Below are 27,687 nucleotides of genomic sequence, written 5' to 3'. Positions count from 1 at the left end.
ATTTTCAATCACATGATGCTCCAACTTCAAGTAAGCAATTGACCAAAAAAAGATGACAAAAGGTATGGGTCGAAACATCTGGTGTTTTGTTCGTTTCTTTTGTCATCGTTTCTTTGCCAATTGTTTGCTTGCAGTAGAGGATGTGATTGCATATACTGCAATTGTTGTTTTTTGGGCTTGTTGCTCAGTGTAGCATCGTTTTTTCTCATCGAAAATAAACTTACCTTTTCTTCCGGGCCGTAAATTTGAAAAGTAGTTTGACACAGGATCAAATTGGTTTTTTTATGTTATCTCAATTTTGTGTATGAGGTGATAGATTAATTGAGGTTATGGGTAATGTGCGAGCTTTGAGTAAAAACATCACTGCCTTGTGTATATCTGTTGAGTTGCTTGGCTTGTAAAAGGGATATACATGACAACAGTTCATTGTCGCTAGCTCGCAAAACTTCAACAGCCATCAGTTAGGGTATTCTTATCTTCTTTACTTTTTAATGAAATTGTAGCAGTAGCTCACCAAATACACCAGATAGGACCCCCTTAGTTACTCATCATTCAGAAAGGGAGGTCGAGATTTGAATCACTGGTGTATTATCATATGGTGAAGGGGCGCAAAATGTTCGAAAGGGTTCATAATATCAATGGCTAAAGTGCAAAACCACATATCTCAACTGCCAAATCGCAGACCTCCTTTCATACTTTATTTTCAAATGGTAAACTAGTCTAGGTAATTTCTTGAAAGTGTCCTTGATTTTTCTCCATTGTCAGCTAAATATCCCGCATAAATTTTCAGCCATAAAGTCAGCTTGCTTTTCCTCAAAAAAATAAAATAAAAGCAGAAATTTTGAGACATTGCAATGGAGGCACGTGTTTTCTCACTTTTGTCATCGGTTCAAAACATAAACACACCTCAAAGAATTTAAGCTAATTTACTGGTGACCAGAAACCTATCATTTCTCTCGACTATACCCCCTTTCTTCAAGCCCACTGAAGTTTTTATATTTCTCTTTTTCAGATACCAAACCCATTATTTGATCTGGCTGGAATCACCTGTGGACATTTCTTGATCCCCTTTTGGACGTTTTTCGGGGCCACCCTCATCGGAAAAGCCATAATCAAGATGTCGATTCAGACTGTTTTTGTAATCATAGCATTTAATGAGACTCTAATAGACAGGTTTATTAGTTTCATTGCAAAAGTTCCTGTTATCAGCGAGTATCTGACGTTGATTCTCACCCAGTTTCTCTCAGAACAGAAAGAAAAGTTCCATGGTGGCTCTAAGTCGAAAGTCGAGGTGAGTTGCAAAACGCATGAATTTTTCTTTTTCACCATTCAATACTTTCTTGTTTCCTTTCTTGGCAGAATATTTTAAACCCCAAGCTATCAAATCCTTGAACTTGATCACCAGCCAACTTTATCAGTGAACTGCCTCTACCAGGAAATTTCTTCATCTATAATACAATGCCGTTCATATTATGAGAGATTTTTAATTTTAAGAACTGCTCTTGGCAAAGGTCAGAGTAAATTTTTTCCATACAGGAAGTTCGAAAATAAAAGTACACTGAAGGCTTAAGTCTTTTTGGTCTTTCTTAGGTCAGAATCAAAGATGGTATCCGATTTTGCATTCTCATGACTAGGATTTACATTTTAAGGATCGGATTTGTTGCAAAATCCAGGAACTTTAGTGTGAGTAAAAAATATCACAATTTTGAACTGAATTTAAAGACCTTCTTCTTTTCTCGTGAAGACTAATTTTTCCTTGAACTTGAAAATAACTAAGCTTTTTTTATTCTGTTTCAGAGCAAAAGTATCCTAGCAGTAGGTCTCGAAATGGTTGTGGTCACAATGGTGATATTCTTCTTGGTCTCCATAATAAACTCTCTAGCACAGGATCATCACAAGCGGATCCACAAAAGCCCTTCGGGAAAACGGAAATCTAAAGATTGACGACTACATGGTTGACGCAACGTTCTTCATAAGTTTTATACGTGATATTTTGTTTCAGCCTGTGTTAAAAGTAAGTTGTTTCTTTCGGGGTCAGAGTTAAATATCTTACCGTAAATTGTGGTTCCAAGGAAGGAATCATCTGGTCGGTTGCGGTAAATGATTTCTTGCCAAAACGTGAATTGTTGATGAAATTCATTTCCGTCTAAAACGATTTATACACATCTTGATGATGTTTGCTCTGGGAGGGATTTTAATTTAGTCTGGATTTTTTACGGTATTTAATCATTGGATTTGCCCCTATTTTGAAAATTGTCTGCAATCAGAGTGAGGATTTCACTTATTGTATAATGTATCAATGTATTTTTGGTATTGCCCATGGTCAGGGTCTCTTTGGGATCATCTGATCAGATTTTTTCCTGTTTTTTTTCTTTCCTTCAAAAGTAAGCTTGCCAATTTTTGCTCGTGAGATCCATCAGCATTTAAGTCAAACTGTAGCCGAGTCTGAAGACAGTCTATCTAGTTAATAATGTCTTTTATGATGAGACTCAATGAAGCTAAGGCAAAATGAAGTGCCGCCATTATTGTGGCTTTATAGGGTAAAATGACTGTAAGCGATTGTCACTTTTTGTCATATTCAGCAGTCAATCATAACAGCAACCCAGAAAATGCATGATAAGGTAATCACTGGGTTAAAGCGACTTATGAGACCACTTCCTTTTCAGCTCACTATTAGTGCATCCCATGGGCAAAGCAAAATTTCAGTACTCAGCCCTGGCTGACTGGGTGGTATATCTTTTTTTTCAGTTTTGATTGTATAATCCCTCATTGTTTCTTCGTTTTTTGTTTTCCCTTTTTTCAGTTGTTATTTTCTTGTACAGACTGTTTAAAAAATGTTGTGATGAATGTATGAATGAAGTGATACAAAATCTTAATGCAAAACTTAACAGGAGTTAACTCCTTGCATCGATCTTAAAGAGAAAAATATGTACCTATTGTTGCTGTTTTGGCTTGTTCTCATAAGTTTTTTTTCCAAAGATAAGAATCTTCTCTACCCTGCTATACTGAAATATTAATTTTCCTCCTCAAAAGAAAGCTGAAAATTCTGTCGTCAAGCTACGAAAACCAATGATTTTCTATTGCTTTAGCAAACAAGATTTTTTAATAGTTTTCCACTACCTTCTTGTATAAAAATCAGTGAGCATTTCTGCTTATGCTGTCTTTTAAGTTGCATACAGAAAGACATATATGTGATTTGAATGCAAAAGCATTTTAAATTTGACAAAATTGGATCTAATTGATTTGGTATTTCAACTTTCAGTATTCATTTTTTTGGCCTATTGTAGGTGCTTTTTCGTAATTTTTTCTTCTTTCTCAATATGATGGACTTATCTCTCATTCTAAAAATACAGTCATTCAAATATTGTGAAAAGCAGAATTGAAAGGTTACTTCAATCGTAAATAATTGAAATGAGTCTGCAGCTATAAATTTATGAAAGAGCCTTATTTACTTAATTGAAATATATCTTAAGCCAAAATGAAGCTTTTCTACTCTTTTAGTTTTCAATGTCAGTGATAACCAAAAAAATATGCGTACGGAGAAAGAACTTGTTTTCAAAATTTCCCTTACCCATACCTATTCTGCTGTGCTAAGGAAGAACGTCTTATGACCCTTCAAACATGGCCAAATTTCCTTTGATAAAATAGAAATACAAATTGCCAGTAAAACCTGCGACTATTTTTCTTTTGATTTCTTTCACTATCAGATCTGCATTATATGAGAATGGAAAGAGAAAATATCTGTAACTCTCCTCAAAAATTAACACTTTTTTACAGAAAATGTGGCCACTCTCAAACGTTAATCAGGCGTTTTACCCGAGCTATGTGGCTCTAACAGGCTGATTATTGAAATTGATGGACAAAGCATTGGACAAAGACAACGTAGGGAGTATGTAGTGATCCTATTGGCTGAAATGGGTAGTTCCTGTAGACAAAAGGAGAAAATGATGGACTAACTGTAGGGGCTTTCAAAGGGGTTGCTGCTAGTTAGTCTGTCACGTACCTCCTTCGTCCATTGCAACCACCTGCTTCTACCATTATGATAGCTCCAAATCTCTTTTGCCTCCTTTGTCTATAGCTTTGCATATCAATTTCAAGAATCGACCTGCAGACTCACTTTCATTCTCCACCTGTGACCTCCTGTAAATGGTTTTTGCATTTTGTATGTTAAGCTTTGTGTGGGTGTATATAATATTCATAAGTATTGTCGTTTTTTACGTGTCCAAACATGAATCAAATTGTGATTATTCTATATGTTGGTTAACCTGACTCACTGGAAATCAGGCCTTATTTTGTACTCTTAGTTCCAATCCAAAGTAATCATACCTCCATGATCTAAGATATCTAAATGCGTCGTCGGCACTCTTCTATCAAATGTAAAGAAAGAAAAAATTGAGAAAGTTTGTTTCTTTTATTTTGTTTTGCCATTAAGTCTGGCTTATTGCTTTTGCCATGACGCGAATTTCATTGAAAATAAATGGATAAAAAACAAAGCACCCAATTCATGGTAGTAAATAGGTTTCAGTCTCAAGTGATATCAATGCTTAGAAAGCACTGATCATAAAAATCTCTTGCTCCAAAACTGAGTTACCTATGGATTTCTTGAAGAATCTTCAGTTGCACACACATAAGACCAAGAGTAAAGCTGTATCTCATTATTCCATCATTGAGTATGTGTTAGTGTGTGGCAGCTATAAGCAGCTAATACTTGCTGTAGCTGATAACGGATTCATTCAGTGAGTGATCAAACTGCAGGCTGATTTTCGAAATTTTTTCCTCATAGGTGATATGTGACAGGATCAATGGTGGAATAATGTAATGCTATTGGTTGGTCAGCTATGAAGATTCTATAATGAATAGGTCTTCATATTGTTTATTAAGCGCAGCAATAGGTGCCGATTGCTTTGAGTCAAATACAACTGGATTAAAAAATCCTGGCATACAATCGAGCACTTGTATGGCTCTCATAATCAGCTGAATCGCATCAGGTGTCTCGTCAACAAAAACAAAATTCCTTGATCAACCTGCTGAACCATGCGCCCTCCTTAAATTGAAGATCTTTGAATTCCCTTTTCCTGCCTCTCTAGGAGTAAGCTTCTCTTGCAATGTTTCAAAGACTGTATCAAGGTCTCAATTTTTATACTTTGCCGAATTTTGCTAGCATGAAAATATGTGCAAAACAATAATAGAAATGTATTAATGATAGTAGCTTGTTTAGTGATTACTAGCCTGCCTTTTTTATAGTTCCGGTTTCTTAAGTATCAGTTTTGAAACTGAAAATCATTTTTCTCTTTAAGAGATGGTATGTTTCTCCTTGATCCTGTTTTCAAGAAACAAATATATCTGGAGTAAAATTTTTACTGCAATTCTTTAGGTATTATTCCAAGTTCAAGCCATCACCCAGAAGGGGTGCAGAAATTTCTTAGTCACCCAATAATGATGTTTGCATGAAAAATGGGAAGAATCGTGCGCAACAGCGTTAAAATTGTTTGTTTTTCATGTGCTTTTTATAGTATCGCATTGAAGTTTGTTTGTTTTCAGCGAAGCCGTGGAAAATTGTGAATAAAGGACAAAAGAAAATTCATAGTTTTGAAACTTTTTGGGGAAAGAAGTTTTTCAAAAGTGGAAGGCTAAGAACTTTCTGCACCTCTGTCACCTAGCATTCCTATTCAATCAACTCCTTATTTGGGTCTAATGAATGTTTTCTTTCTCAAAAACCTGTCGAATGTACAGGAAGGACAGATATTGAAGTAAAAATATAAAATTAAGGCGAACAAAAATGAGCTGCATCGCAACCGAACAAAGAAAGGCAATCATTGTTCGATAAATAAAAAGTAATAGAAGTATTAAAGTCAGAAATGTCAGTTAAATAATCTCTGACCCTAAAATTTTGAGTAATTAGTTGTTCAATTTGCTGCATCTAAGAAGTCACTGAATTGTTTTTAATTTTGGTGCATTAAATCCTATCCTTTCTTTGAAAGCTACTGCAAGTCAATAATGTAAGTTGATAATCATCAAAAAAGGAGAATTGTAAATTTTAGATGAGACCATTGATATGATAATTTTGGTTAGCGATAAAATGTTCACTTTCGTGCAATGTAGTTTGCATTTTTTCCTTTTTTATTATTTTAAAAGGAACTTCATGCTGTGAAAATTTTTTTGCGAGGAATTTTGTAAGAGACTTTTTATATGTTTTCCACCTACTGTATCAAAAAATAATGAAACAATTATTCAAACTCGTTATGTTGCTCCTTTTCTTTACTGCTGCTTTCTTTTATCCTGGATAAAAAGTATCCTTTACTTCTACATTAATTTTCACCAAGTTCTTGACCCTTTGTTGCTTTCAGCTGTGAGGGCTGTATTCATAGTTGTTCCTCAATCAGTTCCTTTCCATCAGGAAGCCACTTATGGATTGTGTTATAATTTAGAGGGTCTCTGACTTGGACTGTGTTCAGCAGAAAGGAACTAAGCCACGTCAGCTATTGCCAAATTTAACTGGGCAATTTAATTTTTTACTTGAAAACGGTTGTGCAGATTTTTGTGCAAATTTCAGTGGATTTTCTACATAGTACGAGGCAAATTCCTCAAAATAAAGATTTCCGTTCTCTTGTAAACAATTAAATTGCCCAGTTAAATTTGGCAATAGCTGATGTGACTTGGTCCCTTTCTGCTTATTGCAGTCCATTTATCATCATAAAAAAGAAAATGTTTACAAAAAAAATTGTCACTTTAACGATGCTGCGTTGGAGACCAGTTTAAACTTCCTCCACTCGAAATGTGAATTGTGTTTACAACCTTCTCAAGGAAAGGAGCTGATCAGGAAAAAACCAAAAATACAGAGGCAAGAGTGTTCGTTTGTTTTCAATCTGAACAAATGGAAATTTTGCACTAAGTGGAGAAAAGAATTCAACTCATTGTCTTAACTTTTCCAATATAATTTTTTCCATTTACACTGCATCAGTATTGATTTGATGTAAAATAACTATAATACTGTACTTACAACAATAATAAAACCAAAATATATCACAAAATAAATCAACTGGAGCTTTGTTCACATCCATGAGCGGGTGAGCTCCCAGGCTGTTGTCAAATAAACATAGCACTTTCTCTAAGCAAGATCAACTTATTAAACTTACCTACAATAAAAAAGAAATTAAAAACCCAAAACAGCCTAAAGATACATTTTTCCTTACAGTTGAGGAAAATAACAAAAAACGAAGATAAAAACTAAACTTTAAACCTGCTAAACAAATTTTGAGCATGTTGAAAAACTTCTTATATTAACATGTTGCCTGCCATACAGGGACACGTATGGTCATGCGTGTATGTACTAATGGCTCACGACTGGTATGGCCCCAGCAGAAGACTGCACCACTGAAATTTTGTTTTTTGTTCTCTCTTTTTTTTAATGGAGGGAGGAAGGGGGGGGGGGGTTGCCAGAAGGATGTATGCACCAAAAACTTCATGGCAAGCAGCATGTTAATTAATGTTCTATGTTGCCACCCTCTAAAGGAGACAACAATGCTAAATGATGACTTCCAAAAACTTGACTACATTAACTATACTCATGGTCAAAATCCAAGTTCTACCAGGCACTTAAATATTCCATTGATGTATTATTTTTATTTTTTTGTGTATTTTCTGAAGGCGAATTCACCCTTACGACCTCCGCATAAACCAGAACAAAACCAAATACCTTCGAAGGCTGATTACGCATGCTGAGAAATTTCAATTTTCTTGACAAGCACAGAGGTGCAGAGAAAATAATTATTTTTCTTCTTTGTCCTTGAAGAACTTAAAGAAGTTGAGCAAATCGAGCATTTTTCCTGAGACAAAAGTAAACTTTTGACAAGAGGGAAAACCATTCTCCGAAAACCACTGTTCTAACTTCACGAGCACCATGTGTCAAATACACAGTTTAAAAATGAAAGGCCTTCCTTCAGAATGGCACCGGTAAGATTTGTGAAATTTGATTGCTGGTGCAACCTTGTTTTTTGCAAACGTCTTGCACTTCATTATCGATAACTTTTATGACTCTGAACAATTCATATACAACATGTAAAGATTAGGCATTGCAGACGAACGGCTCATTATTTAAGGTGAAGTAGGAACATGGAAAAAAAATGTATTATTAAGTCTTATGATCAGAATTTCGGAAATTCATTATTACCTTAGGGGTAACAAACAGTCATTCAGTGAAAGGAAAAAATGGCCTTGGAATCGAAAGAGGGGTATCGATAAGGGCCGTTCTTGGACCCCCTCTGGCTGAATATCCTCAATTAAAGAATTATTTGCTCATTGATAGACTGTATTTTACAAAATGCATCACGATTTGGTCATTTGCAGTCTCTTTTTGGGTCTAACACAGGCCTAAAAAACAAACACCTCCTACAGTTACTCAGCCTCAACCCCCCAAGTCAAAGTCACCGCCGGCTACCAAGCCTCCTAGTCAAGGTAATACCTCACTGGATAATAGATTCTCTGCTCTCTCAGACCATGACGAAGAGGAATCAGATCTGATATCTCTGAAAGATAACGTAAACGGGAATACCCCCTCCCAAGTACCAGACACTCTACTTCGACCACCACCAATCTTCTTCTCCGAGGTAGACAACCCACCTAACCTAGACAAATGGATCCAAGAAATAACCCCAATAACTAACTTCTCCCTAACAGTCGAGAAAGGGGGAAAAATAAAGTTGCAGCTGGAAACAATTCCAGAATTCAGAAAAGTACAAAAAGTCTTAAAAGAAAGGGACATGAAATTTCATACCTTCCAGCTAAAAACCCAAAAACCGTTCAAGGTAGCAGTACGTGGAATTCCTAAGGGATACTCGGAAGAAGAAATCAAACAAGAAATTGAAGAAAAAGGCTACATAGTAACTACGGTCCACAGAGCACAAAAACTGTATAGAGAGCCGGATGGAATGGCAGGAGTCCGTAAGGAGATACCAATAGTTTTTGTAGATCTAAAGAAAACCGATAACGTCAAACAAATCTACGAAACAGTAGGCTTGTTCCACCTGAAAGTAAGCATTGAGCCTCTCAAATCTAAGAACTGGCTCCCTCTGTGCCGAAGATGCCAGTATTATGGACATACAAAAAAACCATTGTAATTACCCATTTAAATGTATAAAGTGCGCGCAAGGACACCCAAGCTGGGAATGCCCTAAACCTAAAGAGTCCAAACCCAAATATGCCCTCTGCCTACAGGAAGGCCATCCAGCCAACTACAGGGGTTGCAAAGCCGCTATCCTCCAAAACAAGAGATATACTCAAAACCAAACAGGAACCCAAAAAACCAACAAATGCCCCCTGACCACCCATATGCATTCTCTCTAACGCTAAAAAACCAACAAATGTCCCCTGACCACCCATATGCATTCCCTCTAACGCTAAAACAGCAACCTTCAGTCTTCATAAGAACCCCAAACCCTGGCTTATCATATGCGAAAGCATACACCCTCGCCCAAAACCAATCACCAATCAATACCGCTGATAATGCTGAATCATCAGAATCACCCACTTCTGGCACCCCTGGAAACATAGATCTTAAGTTCCTCTTTTCAATGCTCACTAAGCAGCAAAAACAAATTGACAAAATCCTTCTAAAATTAATGTCAATCATGGAGATACTTTTAGCTAAACCATGAATGAACTCCTACGCATTGGTCTTATTAACTGTAACGGGCTAAACTCGTACAAACATAGAAATCTCATCAAAACATACTTATCATTATACTACTTAGATATTTTGCTAGTCAAAGAAACTCACTTTACAGAAGAACACCACTATGCAAAATTTCCGCATTACTCAATATATCATACTGAATATCCCTCGGGAACAGCCAGAGGAGGTGCTGCTATTATTATATCAAACAGTACATCCCATTATCCAATAGAGAAATTCTCATCGCCCTCCATTCAAGCAACTAATGTTAAAGTAATGCTCCCAAACTCAAGAAAAGCCGAATACGGCGAAAACTGCGGAATTTTCAGCATTTGACCGCAAACCCACATTTGGCGCCAAAATCGGCCTTCAGACCCATGTTAAGACCTGTGTTAGACCCAAAAAAAACCATGAATGACCAAATTATGATGCATTCCGTAAAATATATACCTTCAATGAGAAAATAATTGTTGAGTTGAGGGGATTCTTGGTGGGCCCAAAAACGGCCCTTTTCGATACCCCTTCTTCTTTTTTGGATTTTGAGCTTTCATGTAGTCCTGCCGTAGTTTGTAGCGTTGGCCAAGCCTTTGGATACGCTTACCTCTGGCGTGAACAAAGCTTTACAACTGAGAATTCAACACAAATCAAACAAAACTGTACATATTTTCTACTGCTCTAGCACCAGTGGAGGATGACTGGGGATTAGAGTGGGATCCAGCAGAACTACTGGAGTTGTAAGCTGCAATATTTTGCAGAAACTCTAGGGACTGGATGCGCTGTCTGATTAGGCCACTGTGGATTATTACCTGCGGAGACAAACACAAGAAAAAAAAAAAGCTATAGTCGAACGTCAACACAGTGATGCAAACAAGCACAGAAAAATGAATATTCAGCCAATCGGAATACCAGAGGTGGGATACAGGGGCAGAGAGGCAACGGAACTTAAAAATTAGAATTCTCTGGCCTTTCCAAGTTACTCATGATCAATAAGACGATAAATTTGTAACTATTGAGAAAAATAATTTTAGTATTTTCTAATAATAGGAGACAATTATCCGTAACCCATACGGTCCCATAGGCATTCACTATTTCCATCAACATAGTTTTTATCAGACTTTAAGGTCATTTTGCCTTTTTTCCCCGACTTCTCCCAGTTTAAAGTTGATTATTGCTGCATTCGGATTCTTTTTTCTGTGGACGGATCATTTTAGAGTGAAATTCTTAAATGATGAAGAAACTCTCTTAAAGGCTGATAAATAGGGGTTAATTACCATAGAGGTCAAGTTTCTGACAAAAGCAACACAATAAATGCAAAATAAAACAAATAGACAAATAACTCAATGGAAGAATGAAGTAACACATGGTGTTTTATGTTAATGAACTAGAGAACCCTGCACAGAAAAACAATCAGTTCGGCACGAGTTAAACTTTGGTGTTTGATATTGATGGCCAGATTGCAAAATCACGTATCTCCTTGCATTGTTTCAAAATTTCCGCTCCTGTTTCATACTTTCGAGGAGAAACAAGCAAACTTTAGAGCTTGAAATTTTTACAGAATATTCTGCTGACTGAGAAGAAAAATCAAGGAAGTTTTTGAAAAATTAATTGGCTAGTTTTTTAAAGACAAAATACCGAAAGACAGGAACTCTGCTACATTGCAAACGGAGATACGTCATTCCGCACTTCTGCCATCAATTTGATGCTCTTCATAGCCACCTGAGAGCGATACGCTTTTAAAATCGAATTCTCTACAAACGGTTGTGAAAAATAGGGCTGAAGAAAGAATTTTTGGTTTTCATGCATACGATTTGTAATGAAGACGCGGGACTGCAACTGTGCATGTGAACGCTGCGCTTCTCGCTGTTCTTGTTTGGAGGAATTTGATTTTTTAAGTATCTGTGTCATATCTTCCCAGCTGGAGAGAAAATAAAAGCTTTCCATGATCACCAATCAGATGTTGGGACATTTTCAACAGATAGCGCTTGTAGGGTCAGTTGGGGTAATTCCACTAATTCGGATGTGCATCAGGAGGTCGTAAAATTGAGGTTAGGGAATTTTCGCGTATGTTGTTGCAACGTTCATGTCACCCTGAGTGATTTGGTTCTCATTTCTTGTTTGTTTACGCGTGATAAGGAGATCGGTCGTAAAGGTGCGAAAGCAAATCGCCAAACTCGAACGTCTCTGCAAAGTGTTACAGGTAAGAGAATTATCTTTATACAACAACCTTATTTCTATAGTTGTTCTGTTTATGAATAAACAATTTTGCCTGTTTTCGAATGATCAATGAACCTCTGTCCAGATTGAGGTAAACGGAATTACCCATCGGAAAAACATGGTAATTCCGTTTATTCAATTTTCCAATTTAAATTTGATAATTAATTACTTTTTGATCTGTTTTAGCTTCTAAAATGCCAAGGAATTACAAAAAGAAGCTGAGTGAGCCTCTCTATACGCAATGTGATCTGGCAGTGCGTTCGTGATGTATCCAATCATAATCTTACCATTGTTGCCGGCACTATTTTATAACATTATGTTAATTATATTATTATATTAAGTATTTATAATGTATTTATATTAAGTTATTAATATGTATGTGTGCATAATTTCATTAAAGAGACATACGTGGACTTAGATACGCCTCCGAATTGTCGTAATTCCGTTTGCAAGGTAATTCCGGAGCTACAAAAAATTCACCAAAATTTTTGAAAAATTTTCGACAAATACTATATTAACTAGCTTTCAACAATATAAGGAGCTGGCAGATCCAAAATGTTGAATTCATTCAGTTTAATGGTCAAACCAATCAGTAAAAATTAGGTACAACCGTCAAAATCGTCCGGAATTAACTGTATAAGTGCTGAAAAATTCACATTTCAGCCTTGCTTTTTTAAAATGGACTACCAGATAAGGTGGTAATTTAGGTATAGTGACAGCTTAAATTTGCACCTTGTCGGAAGATCCACTGGCACATTAAGAGTTCAATTTTTTAAGCTTGCCATGCCCATGAGGTCATAGAGAAAAGCATATCAAACAGTGGTGAAATTTAGCAGACATAGCAACTGTTAGCAAATTTTGATGTGATGAATTTGATGCAACATTATAACATCACACAAAGCAGCAACATAAAAGTATGTTTGAAAGTCCAAAAGAATATTGCTGATAAGGAGAAGAAGAGAATCAGGCTTTTAGGCAGAAAAAACTTTTGAGAAGCCAATATTTAACTTGGATTATTTTTTGCGATTAATAATTTTGCAAAAAAATGTCATAAACTATAAAGATCGAACCTAAGAAGATTTTTTCCCGGATGAGATAAAGTTTGAACTTAGAATTGCAAAAACTAACATTCCTACTGTCAGCTTATTTAGGTAGGTTGCACACTTGAAAAAGTTTTAGGGCAAATTTGCTAGGACTCGGGAGGGAAAAATAACCTTTTGCCAGATTGTGACCACCTTTTGCCACCCTGTTCATTTTAAAAGACTAGCATTTGACAAGTATAATTGCATAGGTGGTGTTTAGAATTCTTGAAAGTTTCCACAACTTCATCCGATTTTGTGGGAAACTTTCCTGATAAAAACGCTGAGTTCACAGTTTCCATAATTGTATCTTATTCAATTCTTTTCTCTGATCATGCTCTTAGAAATTCTTGCAGGTACACCAATACTAACTTTGTGTTACATGTTTTTACCTCAAAATTCTCGGAGATAGGTTGTGAGTCGTCTTCTAACTTTCAAAATTGGTCGAAATTTGTGACTCAAACGTGCAAGTTTATGGTGTACTTCATTTCTAATTACCTCTTGAGTCTCTGGGGTTGGCGGAGGTCTTCTGCTGAGCTCCGTGGATGTTGAGGGGTTGTGGGGTCTGAGCGCACCACCTGCAGATGCAACATTGTTGTGCGTTGAGGCTGACTGCGACATGGATGACCCTGCCAAGGGGAGATGAACAACATAGTCTGTGAGCGTTACATCCGCCGTGCCACCAGACTCAAGCGGAATAGGATGTTGTCGAAAATGCTCCAGCATATCAAAGATTGTTGGGAACCACAGATGCTGCACCTTGCATTGAAACTGATCGTTTAGGGTCATTCGTAAGTGCTGAAATGGAAAAAAAATCATAATGATCAATGAACCTCCTTGGAATGAGAGAGATGGTTGCAATTATTTTTGCCATTCAAGCGAGTAAAAAAGCGCTTGACAAAATCAAAGATTAACAAATTAAATTCATAACTATTGATCATAAAGCATTAAGCGATACAGTCACGCCACTGAAACACTTCAGTACATACCATTTAATCAATGAAAATCGAGGTTTCTTGGTAGAACTCCCACTTGAAGAACCTAATCTGACTCCAAAATTGACCAATACTTGAACAATTTGCAAAATTTATACTGCATAGACTGTTGAAATATAGAATGAGGGTCGAAGGCTAGGTTCAATTATTACGCCCAAGGAGTTAATTATTGAATCAATTAGCAATGCAAAATCAACAGAGCAAAGTAAAAAATTCAGAGCCTATAGAAATGTACATTACATGATTAACCCATAAAGGACACAATGTCCAAAAAAGTGGGAGACTTCTTGTCATACTTCTTGCTGATGACTCGGGAATTTAGAACTAGGAGCTACATGGAGTATTCAATTTAATTTTTCAATGGGCCTGTTGCAAATTTTTGCTAGAGCAAATATGAGAGTTGATTCTATCAGTAAATGTCTTAAAAATCATACTGAGTGCATGGGCAAAGTTTGAAATGCACTCCTAACTTCACAACCTGTTGCAAACTTTTGCTAGAGCAAAAATAATAGTCATTTATATCAGTAAATGTATCAAAAATCATGATGAGCGTATTGGCAAAGTTTGAAATGCACTCCTACCTTGACAATCTGCGCATGAAATTTGCATGTTTTTGAGCTTCCCGCTTCAAAAACCATACTACGGCATAGGTGAACAATTTGTTAGAGGTGTCATTCTATCCAACTCCTGTGCACTAGGAACCTACACAATATTCAACATGGCCCAGACCAATCCGCCAAAACACAAGTGCCTGGACGAGATTCTAACCATTTGTTAACAACCTAGCGAGTTTACATTTACGATTCCTTCACGTTTATAACGCTTTGGTTGACCTTGTGCTCCCGGTCGCGATTTGCGCGCGGAAGCGTTGGCTATGTTGGTTATTGCTATTGCAAAAGGGTTGAATCGAACGACTCCTCTGATTGTTCTCCTGTGCCAAAGTATCGTTTCTGGAGAGAGAGGCTTAAAAAAACGCAAATTTCATACGCAGATTGTGAAGTTAGGAGTGCATTTCAAACTTTGCCAATACACTCATCATGATTTTTGATACATTTACTGATAAAAACGACTCTTATTTTTGCTCTAGCAAAAGTTTGCAACAGGCCCATTGTTGCCATTGACTTAAGGTAAGAAAAAGCAGATAGTCATCAGGTCAGTAAGGGTCTTTATATCTTAAATTCAATTTACTTCAATTGACTTTACCTTTGCTCTGCCCTGAAAGTTGAAGGTCAAAACAAATTCTCCTTTCCTAGTTTCTGACTGCCGTACAAGGAAAACTCCATGAGCAGCTGCTCCGCCATGCAAAACTAGCGTGGCAGCGTCTGATCTTGGCAATGTGCCATGAAACCAGGGGTATTCACGCAGCGTGACAGCGTAATCACATTCACCTTCAGCCACTGAAAAAGTGGCAACAAAAACTTAGTTATCTTTCGAAACTGTCTCAATAAGAGTAGCAACATAGACATACCTTCTGAAGCCTACCCTATACTTAAAGGGAAAATTTAATATTTTCTACCTCTCAACTTCGTGTGAGCACTTCTGATTTTTGAGACAGACAGGAAAGAAATTTCAGAGCAAAACGTCTAAGCAGCACCTCAAAATATTAAAGCATTCCATACTGAGGTAAATGAAGTCATATTTGTACAAACAGCGGATATTGAAGATCCGCCATCTCTAGGGTTAACACTTTTTCAGAATCTGCAAACTTTTAGGAATGTTGGTACCAAGTTTTAGACTTCTTTGAAAAATTCTTCTAAAAATCATTAAACAAATCAACAGTAATCATAATTTTATTTGTATCAATTGCTCTTCCTCTTTTACATTAGCTAAGTATTGTGGATAGAGATGGATCTTCCTAAACAGAGAACTTTTAAAAAAATAGGTACACTCAATTGTCAATCAAATAAACTCAAAGCTCACTCATTTTAGGAGTGAGTGAGCTTAGAGTTTACATAATTGACAATTGTGTTTACCCATTAGGTAGTTAGTTCATTTTATGCTTAACAAAATTCTCCATAATAGCAGCAGATGTGTTCTTTCTTGAGGTATCTCATTTGACAAGCACTTCAAATTTACATTTCTAGAGCTTCTTTTTTAAAGGAACATTTCCTCTATAATTAATTCCTCGACCAAATCTTATTTGCAGCATACACATCAAAATACCTTCATGGTTTTGAAACCTTCAAACTTAAAGACTCGACTTCTGCTGTTTACGCACGAATGGATTTGAATGCTCTTACTTACCGAACATGATATGACAGAAGATGGAGGCTTTGATACTTACTGCTTTCAATGTCTGTGCGAGATGAGCATAAGTCAAAACTACTATTAAATGATAATCTTTGTCCAGGAATACTAGGCCCAGGAACTCGCGGAGGAAGTTCTGGCGGATGCTCTCCATTCACTGGCTCCATACCAGGTGCAGACGGCTTCATTATACAATTGTTGTTCACCATCATTCCGCTTGGCATACGCAATCGTTCTGAGACCTCAGAGAGCGGACTGAAAAAAGAGAAGAAAGCCAGTTGATTTCAATTGCTAAACACTTGCGGTGGAGTGGAGTAGTTTAATTTTAATAAAGTGAAAACAATTACCTGGTCTCATTTTTTTTCAACAGCTGAGAATACCATTTCAATTTCAACAAAATAAAACCTCCCGATTGATTATCAGAATTGTTCTTTTTTTCATTGATTAAAAAATACATATTAAAACTGATAACTACACAATATTAAAACAGTGTGTGTGTATTTCTGGCAAAATGGAGAGTTGAAACATTTTACCTTGCAAAACTGAATTTAAATAAATTAGCAAATGCTAACCTACTGTAATAAGACTACCAAACTAAGACAACTAGTTGTGGATATTAATCCAACTTGTTTTGTGACACCAACCTGTTTTCTGGGATGTCAGCAGGAGGACTGGACCGCATACAGTACTTGACTGTTGCCAACCAAGATCTCATGTCATCCGAGTCATGGGCTTCGATTACGTACTCCACACCGTGATCATCCTAGATGAAAAATGTAACACGGCAATTCTTAAAATAAAATCACACAAGGAAACTAGGAGAAAAAAGCCACTGTAAAAGGTTTGATCACAACATTATCTGAGAGCAAATTGCCTAAAACTTAATGATGTTATTAAAACAGATATTGCTTAAACTGACAATTGATGCGCTATTTTGGAGATAGTTTACATTATATCTATGAAAGTCTTAAAAATCGTGAGTGAAGCGCAAAAAATGCTTGAGCTTGCAAGCTGGGATCCCACATGGCATGAATAAAACTGCAAGATACCTAGGAGAGAAATTTCAGGATGAAAATGTTTTTCTTTCTTTTATGAATAGTGACAAGTGAGGGGAAAAACAGGAGGGCTTGCTTTTTTTGAGATTTTCTCGTTCAACATGTTTTACTTTTGATGGTTCTGTGGAATGAGGACATTTTCAGGTTGAGATGAAGATCAATTTTTGCTCCAGAGAACTTATTGCACTTTTGCGTGAAAAGGTTTTCAGGAGATGCGATCATACATTTTCTTGTTGATGAATTTCTGTTGATCTTCCTACCAAAAACTCAAACTTTTAACTTTCTGGCTTCAAATACTTACTTCGGAATTTGAAAATTCATTTGCTTAGTCATCAATATATCCATTACATAGTGTTAAAAACTTTGGTCCATTTTTTTATTAATCAGAATACTTGACTCTTTGCAGTAAAATATTACTCTTTATACCTACCTTTAAAACGAAAGTATTTTCATGGTCTGGCATTTCCAGGGCTGTTGTTTCACGAGCCTCAGAAATTAGAAAACAGAAAACTCCACTTTTGGGCTTTGTTGCCTGGAACAAAAATTTTCATATTTCAGAGATAAAGAAAGAATGAGAAAAAAGGACAAACAGGTGCTACTTAAGTTATAAAATTATCTGTATTCAGCGGAGGAAAACCAAATTGTTTGCTTGAAATGCCATCTGCTATGTACTTGGTTAAAAGATTCAATATTTCTTTTCAAAGAGAAAAGAAGAGCCGCATTATGGCGGAGTGGCATCCCCTAATTTTACGAGTCGTCTCTGATTGGCTGATTTGCCTGTTGCCCACTTTCTGGGGCCCTTATGGAAAATAACACTGAGTTCATTTTTCACAGAAAATATCTCAAAACAAGGACAAACTCGTACGTTGGAGATTTCAGAGATCAATCCTCCAGATTTATCTGAAGAGATTGATAAGTAATACATGACACTTTTTTCTCAAATACACCAAACAGTTCATCCTTGAATTTTGTTTTTTCATGACACTATGTGTCATTTTTCAAGTTGAAAAGACAAAATTCCAGGTCAAAGTGTTCAGTGTATTTGAGAAAAAAGTGTCATTTATTACTCATACTCATCAATCTCTTCAGAAAAATCTGTAGAATTGGTTTCTGAAAACTCCGACTTATAAATTTTTCCTTGTTTCCAAGATATTTTGGATGAAAAATGAACCCCGTCTTATTTTCCATGGGGCCCCAGAAAGTGGATACCAGGCAAATCAGCCAATCAGAGACGACTTGTAAAAGTAGGGGGTGCCACTCTTACAATGCGGCACTTTTCCCTTTATTTCTTAACTTTTTAATTCAAAATTTGCCTGCATCTACTTAACACTTAAGCAGACACATCTGTTGACTCCAGAACTTAGTTGTTTTCTACTAAAGGTAGCTGACTGCCTTCAGTGGATTGCAGCTTCGGTAGAAAGCTTCTATTCTGAAATAGAGGCTTTAAAAGATGCAGGACACACAGATTTCTCAAGCAGATCTTTCAAACTTGAAATTCATATTAAAAAAAAATGGTCATCATTCTATCAAGAATTCTTTTCAGAATTTTAATCTGAAAATATAATTTTGCTTCCTCATGGAATTGAATAAAAAATAGATAGCAGCTGAGCAAAATTTTTCTAACTGTAAGATATGCTATTGGACTTCCTTTTTTTGCTTATCTTGTTTCAGACATATCTATAGAGTTATAGGTATATTACAATCCTTAAAATGTAGTCACTACGTTCAGGATCTAAGATGTTACATCTTGACATAGTTAACTTGAATGGCATTTAAAGAGTGTCTAAATCAATAAGGATGAGGTTGTTTGACATTGTGAAATACTTTTTCGAGAGAAAGATTTTTATTTTATATGCGACCCAGCCATCATCAGCAAAAATAAAATTTAAGTTATAGAAATAAATAATATCGGGTTTTTTCTTCATAAAATATGAAATTTGTAAAAACATGAAAATTGGGATTTAAGAACAGCCAGTGCTTAAACAAAAATTGTCTTCTTACAATATTGTTCAGGCATGGTGCCAGCCTATCACGTTCTGACTATTCATTCTAAGCCAGTTAGGTAGGACTAAGTATGTTAAAATAAAAAATTACCTTTGGCGGCGAATAAAATTCGAGCATATATCCACCAACTGTCTTGACTAGCGCTAATCTGCACTTCTCCCACTTCTCGGTTCCATCAGGATTTTCACCAATTAAATAATTAACAATACCTTCCTTGCGGCATTCAACAACAATTTTTGCTAGTTTGGTTTTAGAGTGCTTTGAATGTTTCTCACCATGGTGACTCGACATGCCATCTACCTCGTCTGAGCTCTGCTTCGTAAATAAGCTTTTCCCTTTCTTCAGACCTTTAAAGGACAACCTTCTAAAAAACGGTTTATGACTAGCCTTTGGCGAGGGAGAATCGGCATCTCGTTCTGAGTAGTCACTAAATTCTTCATGATTATTGATGCGATTCGTACCAGGAGACGTTCCTGGAGTCAGAATACTTCCGTTCGTTAACTTCTCTTTGAAAGTGTTGTTCTTGGAGAACTCTGATTCAAAATGCTCCATAAAACAATCGACAAACTTTTTCAGAAATTCTTTGTGAGAAACAGCTAATCTCGAAACTTCATTAGCATTTAACTCCGGTCTGATGTAGTTGCAAAGAGCCTTGACAAACTCTGCCGCTGCTGTTTTGGCATGCTTGTTGCAGAACTCAGCCCAGGTTAGCTGAGTGTCGTTGATGATATTCACACTTGCCATATTGGGTACGTGACAAAGGCGAGGAGGAAAAAATGATTACAGCTACATTTTACGTTGATAATAACGCTGATACAAGCAAATGAAATGCTGACGAGTTGATAATCTCGAGACCGTACTGGGATCACAGAGAGAGTTGTGCAAAATGGAGATAAAACACACAATATTCACTGATGGGGTCAATTTAATGTGACTTGCGGCTTGAAATAAAACGCCATAACTTCAATAAAGCTTACACCACTTAGTATCAATCAGAAAAACTTTTAACTTTTCCGTTCGGGAAAAAAAACACTCACGTAAGTAAGTCACGTAAATACGCAGCCGATCAAAACAAGAATTTCTGATATTGATATCAGTGATGCAAGGCAAGTAATAACTACGTACTCTATCGTTCGAATTACTTCCGGAAAAACTGTATGTTCCTCAGATATCTTCAGAAGACATTGGTTATATTGACCAGAGCCTACACATAAAAAAAAATATTCAAAAGTGGCAATACATAAGTCATTAAGTTTGCAGAAAAAATAATTGCTACAACTTTAAAATTAGGCTCAAATCGCTGTGCCGTAAGTTCTTTTTGAATTCTCTGCAAACTTGTACGAAATTGAGGTTATGTTCTCAATGTAAATATTGTTGTTTTTTTAATAGTTTTTTTTAGAGCATGCCATGCCATGCCGAAGAGGAAGAATGAACAACTTTTGTTTGAATATCTGTCTTCAATTTGATACCTAAGGGTGCATAACTTCATAAGGTTTCAGTTTTTTTTTGTCTAGTCACAATTTTCACCTCTAACAGTCTAACGTCAATGCATTTTTACTGCACTGTGCCAACGCAACGAACATTATTCTCACCTTCACTTAACGAAAATAATCTTTGTTTCAGTCTCAATTTCTTGTCAATCTTCTCCCAAAAATAATACGCAACAGTTCACTCTAGGCAATATTAAGTTTTGGTCACAAGAATACACCATCCCCATTTGTATACCATTAATACAATAATGTTGTTCCGGAAACTTCTTCGTCAGTCTCATCGGAAGGACATCAGGTGAGGTTTGTGATCTTCAGTTAGGCTACACCAACCGAGTATTGTCACAGAGGGAAGGGTCCAGGAAACTATGAGTCAGGAAAACCTTGTGAAGATGTACTCAAATTGTCACACTACTTGTGTTCTTGTTACATTTCACCTCTTTGAAGTATAATTTTTCATAAATTTATTTCTCTCTCAAGCATTTTTACTGAAAATTCTACCGGAAATGCCTAGCTACACTCTTTTCCAAATAATGTAGGTGGGATCATTTTGAATCATCGCATTCCAACAATCATACACAGTTGATACCCTCGGAAATGACCTCCAACCTCTGTTTTTTTTCGCTATAGGGAAACAATATTTTTAGTTGGCCCTCTATATTTTTCTGCAAGTTTGTTTTTCCACACTATATTCAACAGTTTCTATGACCTCTGTGTTTTTCTTTTATTTATTTAGTATAAAAACATTATGAAAATACAATATGTAAGCCAGCAAGACCCACCAGCAGGTAGATGATTGAAATTTTGTGTTTGTCAGGCGGAGATTGGTTAAACGGCGGAGCGTGATTGGTCGGCTATGTCTTATCGCTGCTTTGTCAGATGAAAATCACATCAAGCTGAAGGCACCTCTTGAGTTTCTGACAGTATGTCGTTCATTCCACCTGATTAAGTCATGACATAGCAGGGCAAGACACGGCTGACCAATCACGCTCTGCTGTTTAAGTAATCTATGTACAGACACAAAATATTAATAATCGGTACGTAGTAAGCATTACTGCTTATGTGGTGGGCTGCAAAAGAAAAAAACAGTATCACAAATAATGAGTAATCTAACAAAAAAGGGTGCACATTTGGTAGTTGTGCTTGGCAAAAATACAGTCATGTAACAACTAAAACAGTAGAATAAGATAATAAGATCGAATCTTAAGTTTTTTTTTTTTTTTTTTTTTTTTTTTTTTTTGCTTTGAAAGCGGGGAGAAAACCGAGTTCCGGCAACTACTGCTCGCATGTGCCAGGGACGGGCGACCAACCCCACCCCTCGACAGTTGCAATCAGCTGACAGAGGGTTCGAGAGAGCCACCCGAACCCTGCACACACGAGATTGAGGCATGCTCGATGGTCAGTAGCGCGCGAGTGGGTTCGGACCCCGACTACAAACCTCTACACCCCCACCAGTCACAAGGGCTGGTGGTTCTCCCGGCGAGATATCCCGACCAGACGAGGCAGGCCCGATCGTTCCTCTCGCGGGTATGCAAAGGCGTTGGTGAACATACCACCGGAAAAACCCCTGGCTGCCAGGAAATTTAGCATCAAGGCTACTACTACTGGCTTGTGGTGCGCCCTGGACGGATCCCCACCGAGCAAGCGCCTCCACTCGGCGACAACCCGTCCCTGACGCACCACTACTGACAGACGTTGCCATACCTGTCAGGATCTCAAGAGTGACTGCCCTACAAAAAGAGGCGTAATTCAGCCAGCTCGGGTGCGTGGGTTCGCCATACCCAAAATCCGTATAGTAATAAGTCTGTAATAAGTATAGTTGAAATAAAATATAAATAACGCAAGGAAGTTGAAGGAACAGCTAACAATGGATTAAGACTTAGATCAAAGTAATGAAATTAATAGCCCATAAGTTAAAAACAAAGTCTTTTAGGTGTTGAATACATCAGAGACTCAGTTCTCTAAAGGGCTTTGTTTTTATCCGAACCACAGTGGACCACAATGGAACGCATCACTTTTTTATCGCGTTCCACTGGCGCAATCCAGTGCGTTCCATGTGTTCCAGTGGAACGCTTGGACCACTCTTCCGAGGTAGGTTGAGGTTGGTTCAGGTTGAGGTTGGTTGAACCAGCCCGAACCACTATCATCGCGATCCATGCGTTCCACGGATAAAAAAAAAGCCCTTAACTAACACCCCCCCCCCCCCCACCACCACCACCCCTACTTAAAAGAAAAATCCATACTCCTAATGTTTTAAAATATAATTACTTATTCTCAATCGTTACGTATTATGTTGTGTCAGCAGTTGCCTTCTTGATTGGTTGCAACTAGTTTTGCTCCCTACAGTGTAATTTTAAAAGGGAAAATTTACTCAAAATCAATTTTTCTCAAATTATCGAGTATCTCTGTTTTTGCAGAATCAAGCACCATGGATATAACGTCATGTGTCTTCATCTTCATTTTCTAGATTGCAACTGAACCGATGCATCAGATCAAGTCCAAAACTTGCCGCAGGTGCATACGATGGAGATGGAAAAACTTCTGTTGATATTCTTGATGCTCAGCGACACCCTGATATTGGTCTAATAATTGGCTCGTACAGTCAAGTAAGTTTTAAGCCCGTTGGGGAAAGTACTTTTATAATGTTTTGGTTAAGTAGGAAATTGATCTGCACAAATAACGAGCAGACTTATCTTCTGTGGTGCAACCTTAACAACCTTAACAACCAACAAGGTGCATAACAACCTTTTTCTCCCAATATCAAACAACTCTAGAAACTCTCTTGGAGGATTGCTTTTCATCTTTCAATTTCAATAATTCTGCATTGTCTTCTTGCCTGTAAATGCAAAATCGTTCAAAAGTGACAGTCCAGAGGTAAAAGAATTCCTAAGGTTTAAAATTAGGGTATTGATATCACTACTCAATGGATTGTCTCAGAGGGGAATTTCTACAATTTTCCCACCCTGGACTGTTGAACTGATTACAGTTTGCTGCTTTCAGATTCTGAAAGTGATGACTTTCGAAACCTTGGAAAGGAAAAAGGAAAGAGAAAATCACTTTTGAAATCTACCGCTATGAGCCGTGTCCCCTGTTGCTCCCTCCTTAAATCAAGCCCTGATTGCTTTACAGTTATTTTGGCACAAATAATGCCAATATGGTCAAACTAAACTGATGTCAATGTTGAAGTCAATTAATTTTTTTTGGTTTAAATACTAAAACATCAGAGAATATTATTCAATGTTCGATGGAGTCAAATCTGTCCAAGTGTCTTAGACAGTGCTTCTAAGAATCGAAAACCATTCTTACAGAAATTTTGATTTAAGAATTCTGCTATCGCACTTTTCGAAAAATCATTTTCAGAGAAAGTAAATTTTTATCCAGACTCTAATTTTTTATGTACCTACCTAGATCCTTTTTCTTTCTGAATTTTGCAGCAGTTTGAAATATGCAGCTAGCCCTCTCCTCAAATATATCTACCTTCTATACTAAAATAGATCAAATATTTAGATATATTATTCATAAAAAAGTTGAATTTACTAGCAAAAATTATAGTTATAAACCACATAATTGCAATTATGAAAACAACAAAAAGAAGGACATGTATTTAAACTTGTTTTTAACTCTCACTGTTATTATGATCATAATTGCCTATTTTATAAGCAACCAAAAAATCAATTTTTCACTACTCAATTACTATACTTATTATTATTTAATTTAAATTTACAGAAACAGGAAGTAAGTAAAATCAGGTATCAGATATTTGCTGCTGTCTGTGAATTTCATAGCTCAATGATTTTTTTCCAGGTCGGCTTTCGCCTTAGTAATGGTGTTTATTGCGCTGGGCCAATAGCTCTGTTCTCAAGGTCAGTTCTTAGCTGGGATGTAGAAGGTCCTTATGATATTACTCCGGAATCTCTATCCTTATTTACTCGTCTGGAACCCAAATTAGGTAAGCGCCGACATGTTGTTCAAATGAAAGTTCCTAAACCAGGCTCTGCCATGGGTGCATAAATGACCCGCACCCAAATTTTTATTCCGCAAATTTTAAACCTGGTTGGTGCATAGGTGGGTCCAAAAAAAAACTATTTCACTGACGTTATAGTGAACCAACTTCAACAAACCCAAGAATGTTAAAAAGTTTAAAGTATAATCAAAAGAACAAATTTTACATATTTTAGTTTTAAGCCATACTTTTGAAGTTACAGCAAAAAGATTGTCATTATTAAGACAACTCTTGCACCTTTTTCATGGAAAATTGCTTGTGAAGTAGTAGCTTGCTCACGACAGTTTTTTTCTAAGTCCCAACATTGTTTAAGCCAGTTGGTCAATAAATGTAAACCAAGGAGTTTTCGTAGCCATCTAAAATCCTTTAGAAACTTTAGAAATTTGATTGAATAGAGCATATAATTTTGCTTTGAGTAAGAATCTCTTAAAAGTCATGGCTGCACTAGTTTTTTTAGGAGTCATGTTTGACTAATACCTTTAATTTTCAGGCACATTTCTGTCATGGTGCCTGGTGGCTTTAACACATTGATCCACAAATTATCCTGATGGGGAAAATATATCCTAACAATTTTCAATTAGTTTCATCAACTTTCTTTTTAATAATTAATACCTTCTATTGCAGATCTTCTCGTGCTTGGCATTGGTGATAATTTAGACTGGAGACGGATGATTGAAAAACAAATTTTCCGAGATGTCATAAAAAAAAGTGGCATCAACATTGTAATAGAAAAAACAGACCATGCATGTTCAACATACAATTTTCTGTGCATGGAGCATAGGCTAGTAGCCGGGGCATTCATACCTCCACACAACTTTAATGTCACTGATGAGGATGTCATTTCTACTAAGTACCGCTACGATCTTATTTACAATTTGAAGGAACAGCATGATTATGACGAGTTTTTTGATATAGAAAAGTATAAAGCCATCGATAGAAGAATAGCGGAAAAAACAGCGGAAGTCAATAAAGGCTTTTTCGACACTCCGGAGGCGAAGGAATTTTTGCACAAGGAATTGAGTCAGCCAGAGCAGTATCAATTGAAACCTCCGCCAAAATCATTTTATGAAAGAATGGAAGAGAAGGAGAAGAAAGAGGAACAGAGGAGACTGCTTGAGGCTAGAGATAAAGACTTTAAATATGTCGGCCACGGAGGAAAAGATAAAGAGGATAAACAAATAAGGGAACCGAAAGAAAATCAATCCCTAGAATCAGGGGATAAAAAGGACCCAAAGGCCAGTAAGTAGGTTAACAAAGTTTCCTGGATGTTGAATTTATTTTCAGAAGTTGCGCATGTAATGCTGCATGGTAACTGAAGGATAAAATTTTACAGGAATGGGAGGGAGATTTTATTATTATTTTTTAGTTGCTACGGTCCACAGCCCGAGGCCGGCTCTCCAGACTTCTTTCAACGCCTCCATGCAAAGGAGAGTCCAACTTGAGTGATTCCACAATCACCCCACAACTTTCAAATTTAAAGCTAACATTGTGAAGAATTTAACCTCTTGGAAAAGGTGAAATGCTAAAATTTCAGAATTTGAAAATTCTAAGAAGTTAAAAGTTAAAAATTTCACCTATGTACATTCAAAAGAAAACGTTAAAATTTAAAAAGCCAAAAATAAAAAATCGTTGGTTTAAAGAGACCCTAGCCATCGCCAATGACTCAGCGGACGAATCTGCAGATTCCTAACTTTGCTGCCTTATGCAGATGTTGATACATCTCCTTCCTAAGACTAAGCTTTTGCAGGCTATCAAACAGCTTTTTAGGGACTTTTCTTGTGGCTACAATAACAATAGACACAATTGTGGAGTTAGGAGGACAAGGACAATAAGTGCAGTTTTTGCTATTCTGAGAAATACATGGTTGAAGTTTCAGAATTACGTTTTTCTCAATAAAGCAGCGAATTTTTCACAGAATATGCATTAAGACTAGTTTTCCGTGAAATCATTAATTGGTATCTCAATTTTTTCAAAAACTGCACTTATGTGCTTTGTCCTCCAAGCCCCTAAACTTCCACAGGCATGTTTCACCTCATCGGCTAGTGGCATGTATTTATCTATCTTTTCTGTATAAGGTATTGCCAAAGGTGTTGCAATGTCGATGATGAAAGCCACTTTAGCACCCTTCATTGTGAGCATTTTATCCGGGATGCTGTTCACAATGGTTCTATGCATGCGTATCTTCCTGTTCCAATATAGTCGGCTCTTTTTCTTTTCTTTAACCTGTGGATGATCAAACTCATAATAAAGTTTCATGTCTGTCTCATCAAAATGATCCTTGGCGAGGTCTTGTTACTATTGTAGGAATTTAATATCTGAACAACTATAATTGGTGAATACACATTTTGAAGAATACGTACTGAATATTTGAACTTTAGTTCATTCTAAGTTCCGTTACTTTCAAATTAAAAGCAGATATTTCACACGAGAACCTTCAATTACATATAAGTCTTTCTGCGAAAGGAGGAGCTCTCTATTTTGAAAAGATTACCCTAAATTGGTAGTAATAGAGTCTCAAGTAATGCTGTGAGATCAATGTTCTTTTTCCCCTTTGTCACTAAATCACTAAATAAATAGTAATCCTGAGGGATAATTTTTGTCGTTCCCAAGATGAATTTGTGATTAGAAAACAGTAAACTGTACAAAGTATCATCAAACGGGTTGCAACAGAGAGGGCGTCTTTATCTTTTAAGCAGATGGCAACTGTAGTCATGCAAAAGAAGGCCTGTTAATCAGTGCTTGAATCATTGTTAACTTTAGTTTTTCAAGTTCGATTGCTTTCTTAGTCAGCTGAGGTGTCAGTTCATTCCAACTTCTGCTTCTATCTATTTATCTTTAAGTGTAAGTGTGCGAGAGGCATCTCAGAAATAAGGCAGACTGTATTCCTAGACACTGTATGAATTTTGATTAAAGGTCAGAATTATTGTTTAGTT

At 36.7% G+C, this 27,687-nt stretch overlaps 3 protein-coding genes across 8 annotated transcripts in view; 2 read left to right on the top strand and 1 right to left on the bottom strand.

Annotated features, from left to right (window-relative positions):
* LOC109031473 (vacuole membrane protein 1) overlaps positions 1-6,241 on the top strand; it is a 40,282-nt gene extending 34,041 nt beyond the window's left edge. For 4 of the 5 annotated variants that reach the window (XM_019042991.2, XM_019042990.2, XM_072299782.1 and 1 more), the window contains 2 exons: positions 1,013-1,291; positions 1,798-6,241. In XM_019042991.2, the coding sequence (XP_018898536.2) occupies positions 1,013-1,291; positions 1,798-1,944 (426 nt within the window). In that variant the 3' untranslated portion in view covers positions 1,945-6,241. The remainder of the gene's footprint in view (positions 1-1,012; positions 1,292-1,797) is intronic. The other variant, XR_011899766.1, reaches the window with a different exon arrangement.
* A 673-nt stretch (positions 6,242-6,914) lies between these two features.
* Positions 6,915-20,330, bottom strand: Lnk (SH2B adapter-like protein Lnk). Its single transcript, XM_019042989.2, has 7 exons — positions 19,355-20,330; positions 17,691-17,792; positions 16,850-16,968; positions 16,243-16,460; positions 15,162-15,355; positions 13,462-13,761; positions 6,915-10,476 (listed from the first exon to the last, which is right to left on the bottom strand). Exons 1-7 carry the CDS (start codon positions 20,006-20,008, stop codon positions 10,315-10,317), a joined length of 1,749 nt encoding a protein of 582 aa, XP_018898534.2. The 5' UTR covers positions 20,009-20,330; the 3' UTR covers positions 6,915-10,314.
* Positions 20,331-20,553: 223 nt separating this feature from the next.
* On the top strand, positions 20,554-27,684 carry LOC109031474 (uncharacterized). Of its 2 annotated transcripts, none has more exons than XM_019042993.2 (5): positions 20,554-20,571; positions 20,888-21,049; positions 23,219-23,357; positions 24,556-24,700; positions 25,379-27,684. In XM_019042993.2, exons 2-5 carry the CDS (start codon positions 21,003-21,005, stop codon positions 25,999-26,001), a joined length of 954 nt encoding a protein of 317 aa, XP_018898538.2. In that variant the 5' UTR covers positions 20,554-20,571; positions 20,888-21,002; the 3' UTR covers positions 26,002-27,684. The 2 variants fall into 2 exon arrangements, with proteins under 2 accessions (XP_018898538.2, XP_018898539.2); XM_019042994.2 differs by lacking the exon at positions 20,554-20,571 and adding an exon at positions 20,612-20,756.
* The last annotated feature ends 3 nt before the right edge of the window (positions 27,685-27,687 follow it).

The sequence above is a fragment of the Bemisia tabaci genome, chromosome 4 (genome assembly GCF_918797505.1).
Source record: "Bemisia tabaci chromosome 4, PGI_BMITA_v3".
NCBI lineage: Eukaryota > Metazoa > Arthropoda > Insecta > Hemiptera > Aleyrodidae > Bemisia > Bemisia tabaci.
The sequence above is the reverse complement of the archived record's forward strand: the minus strand, read 5'-3'. Positions and strand labels throughout refer to the sequence as shown.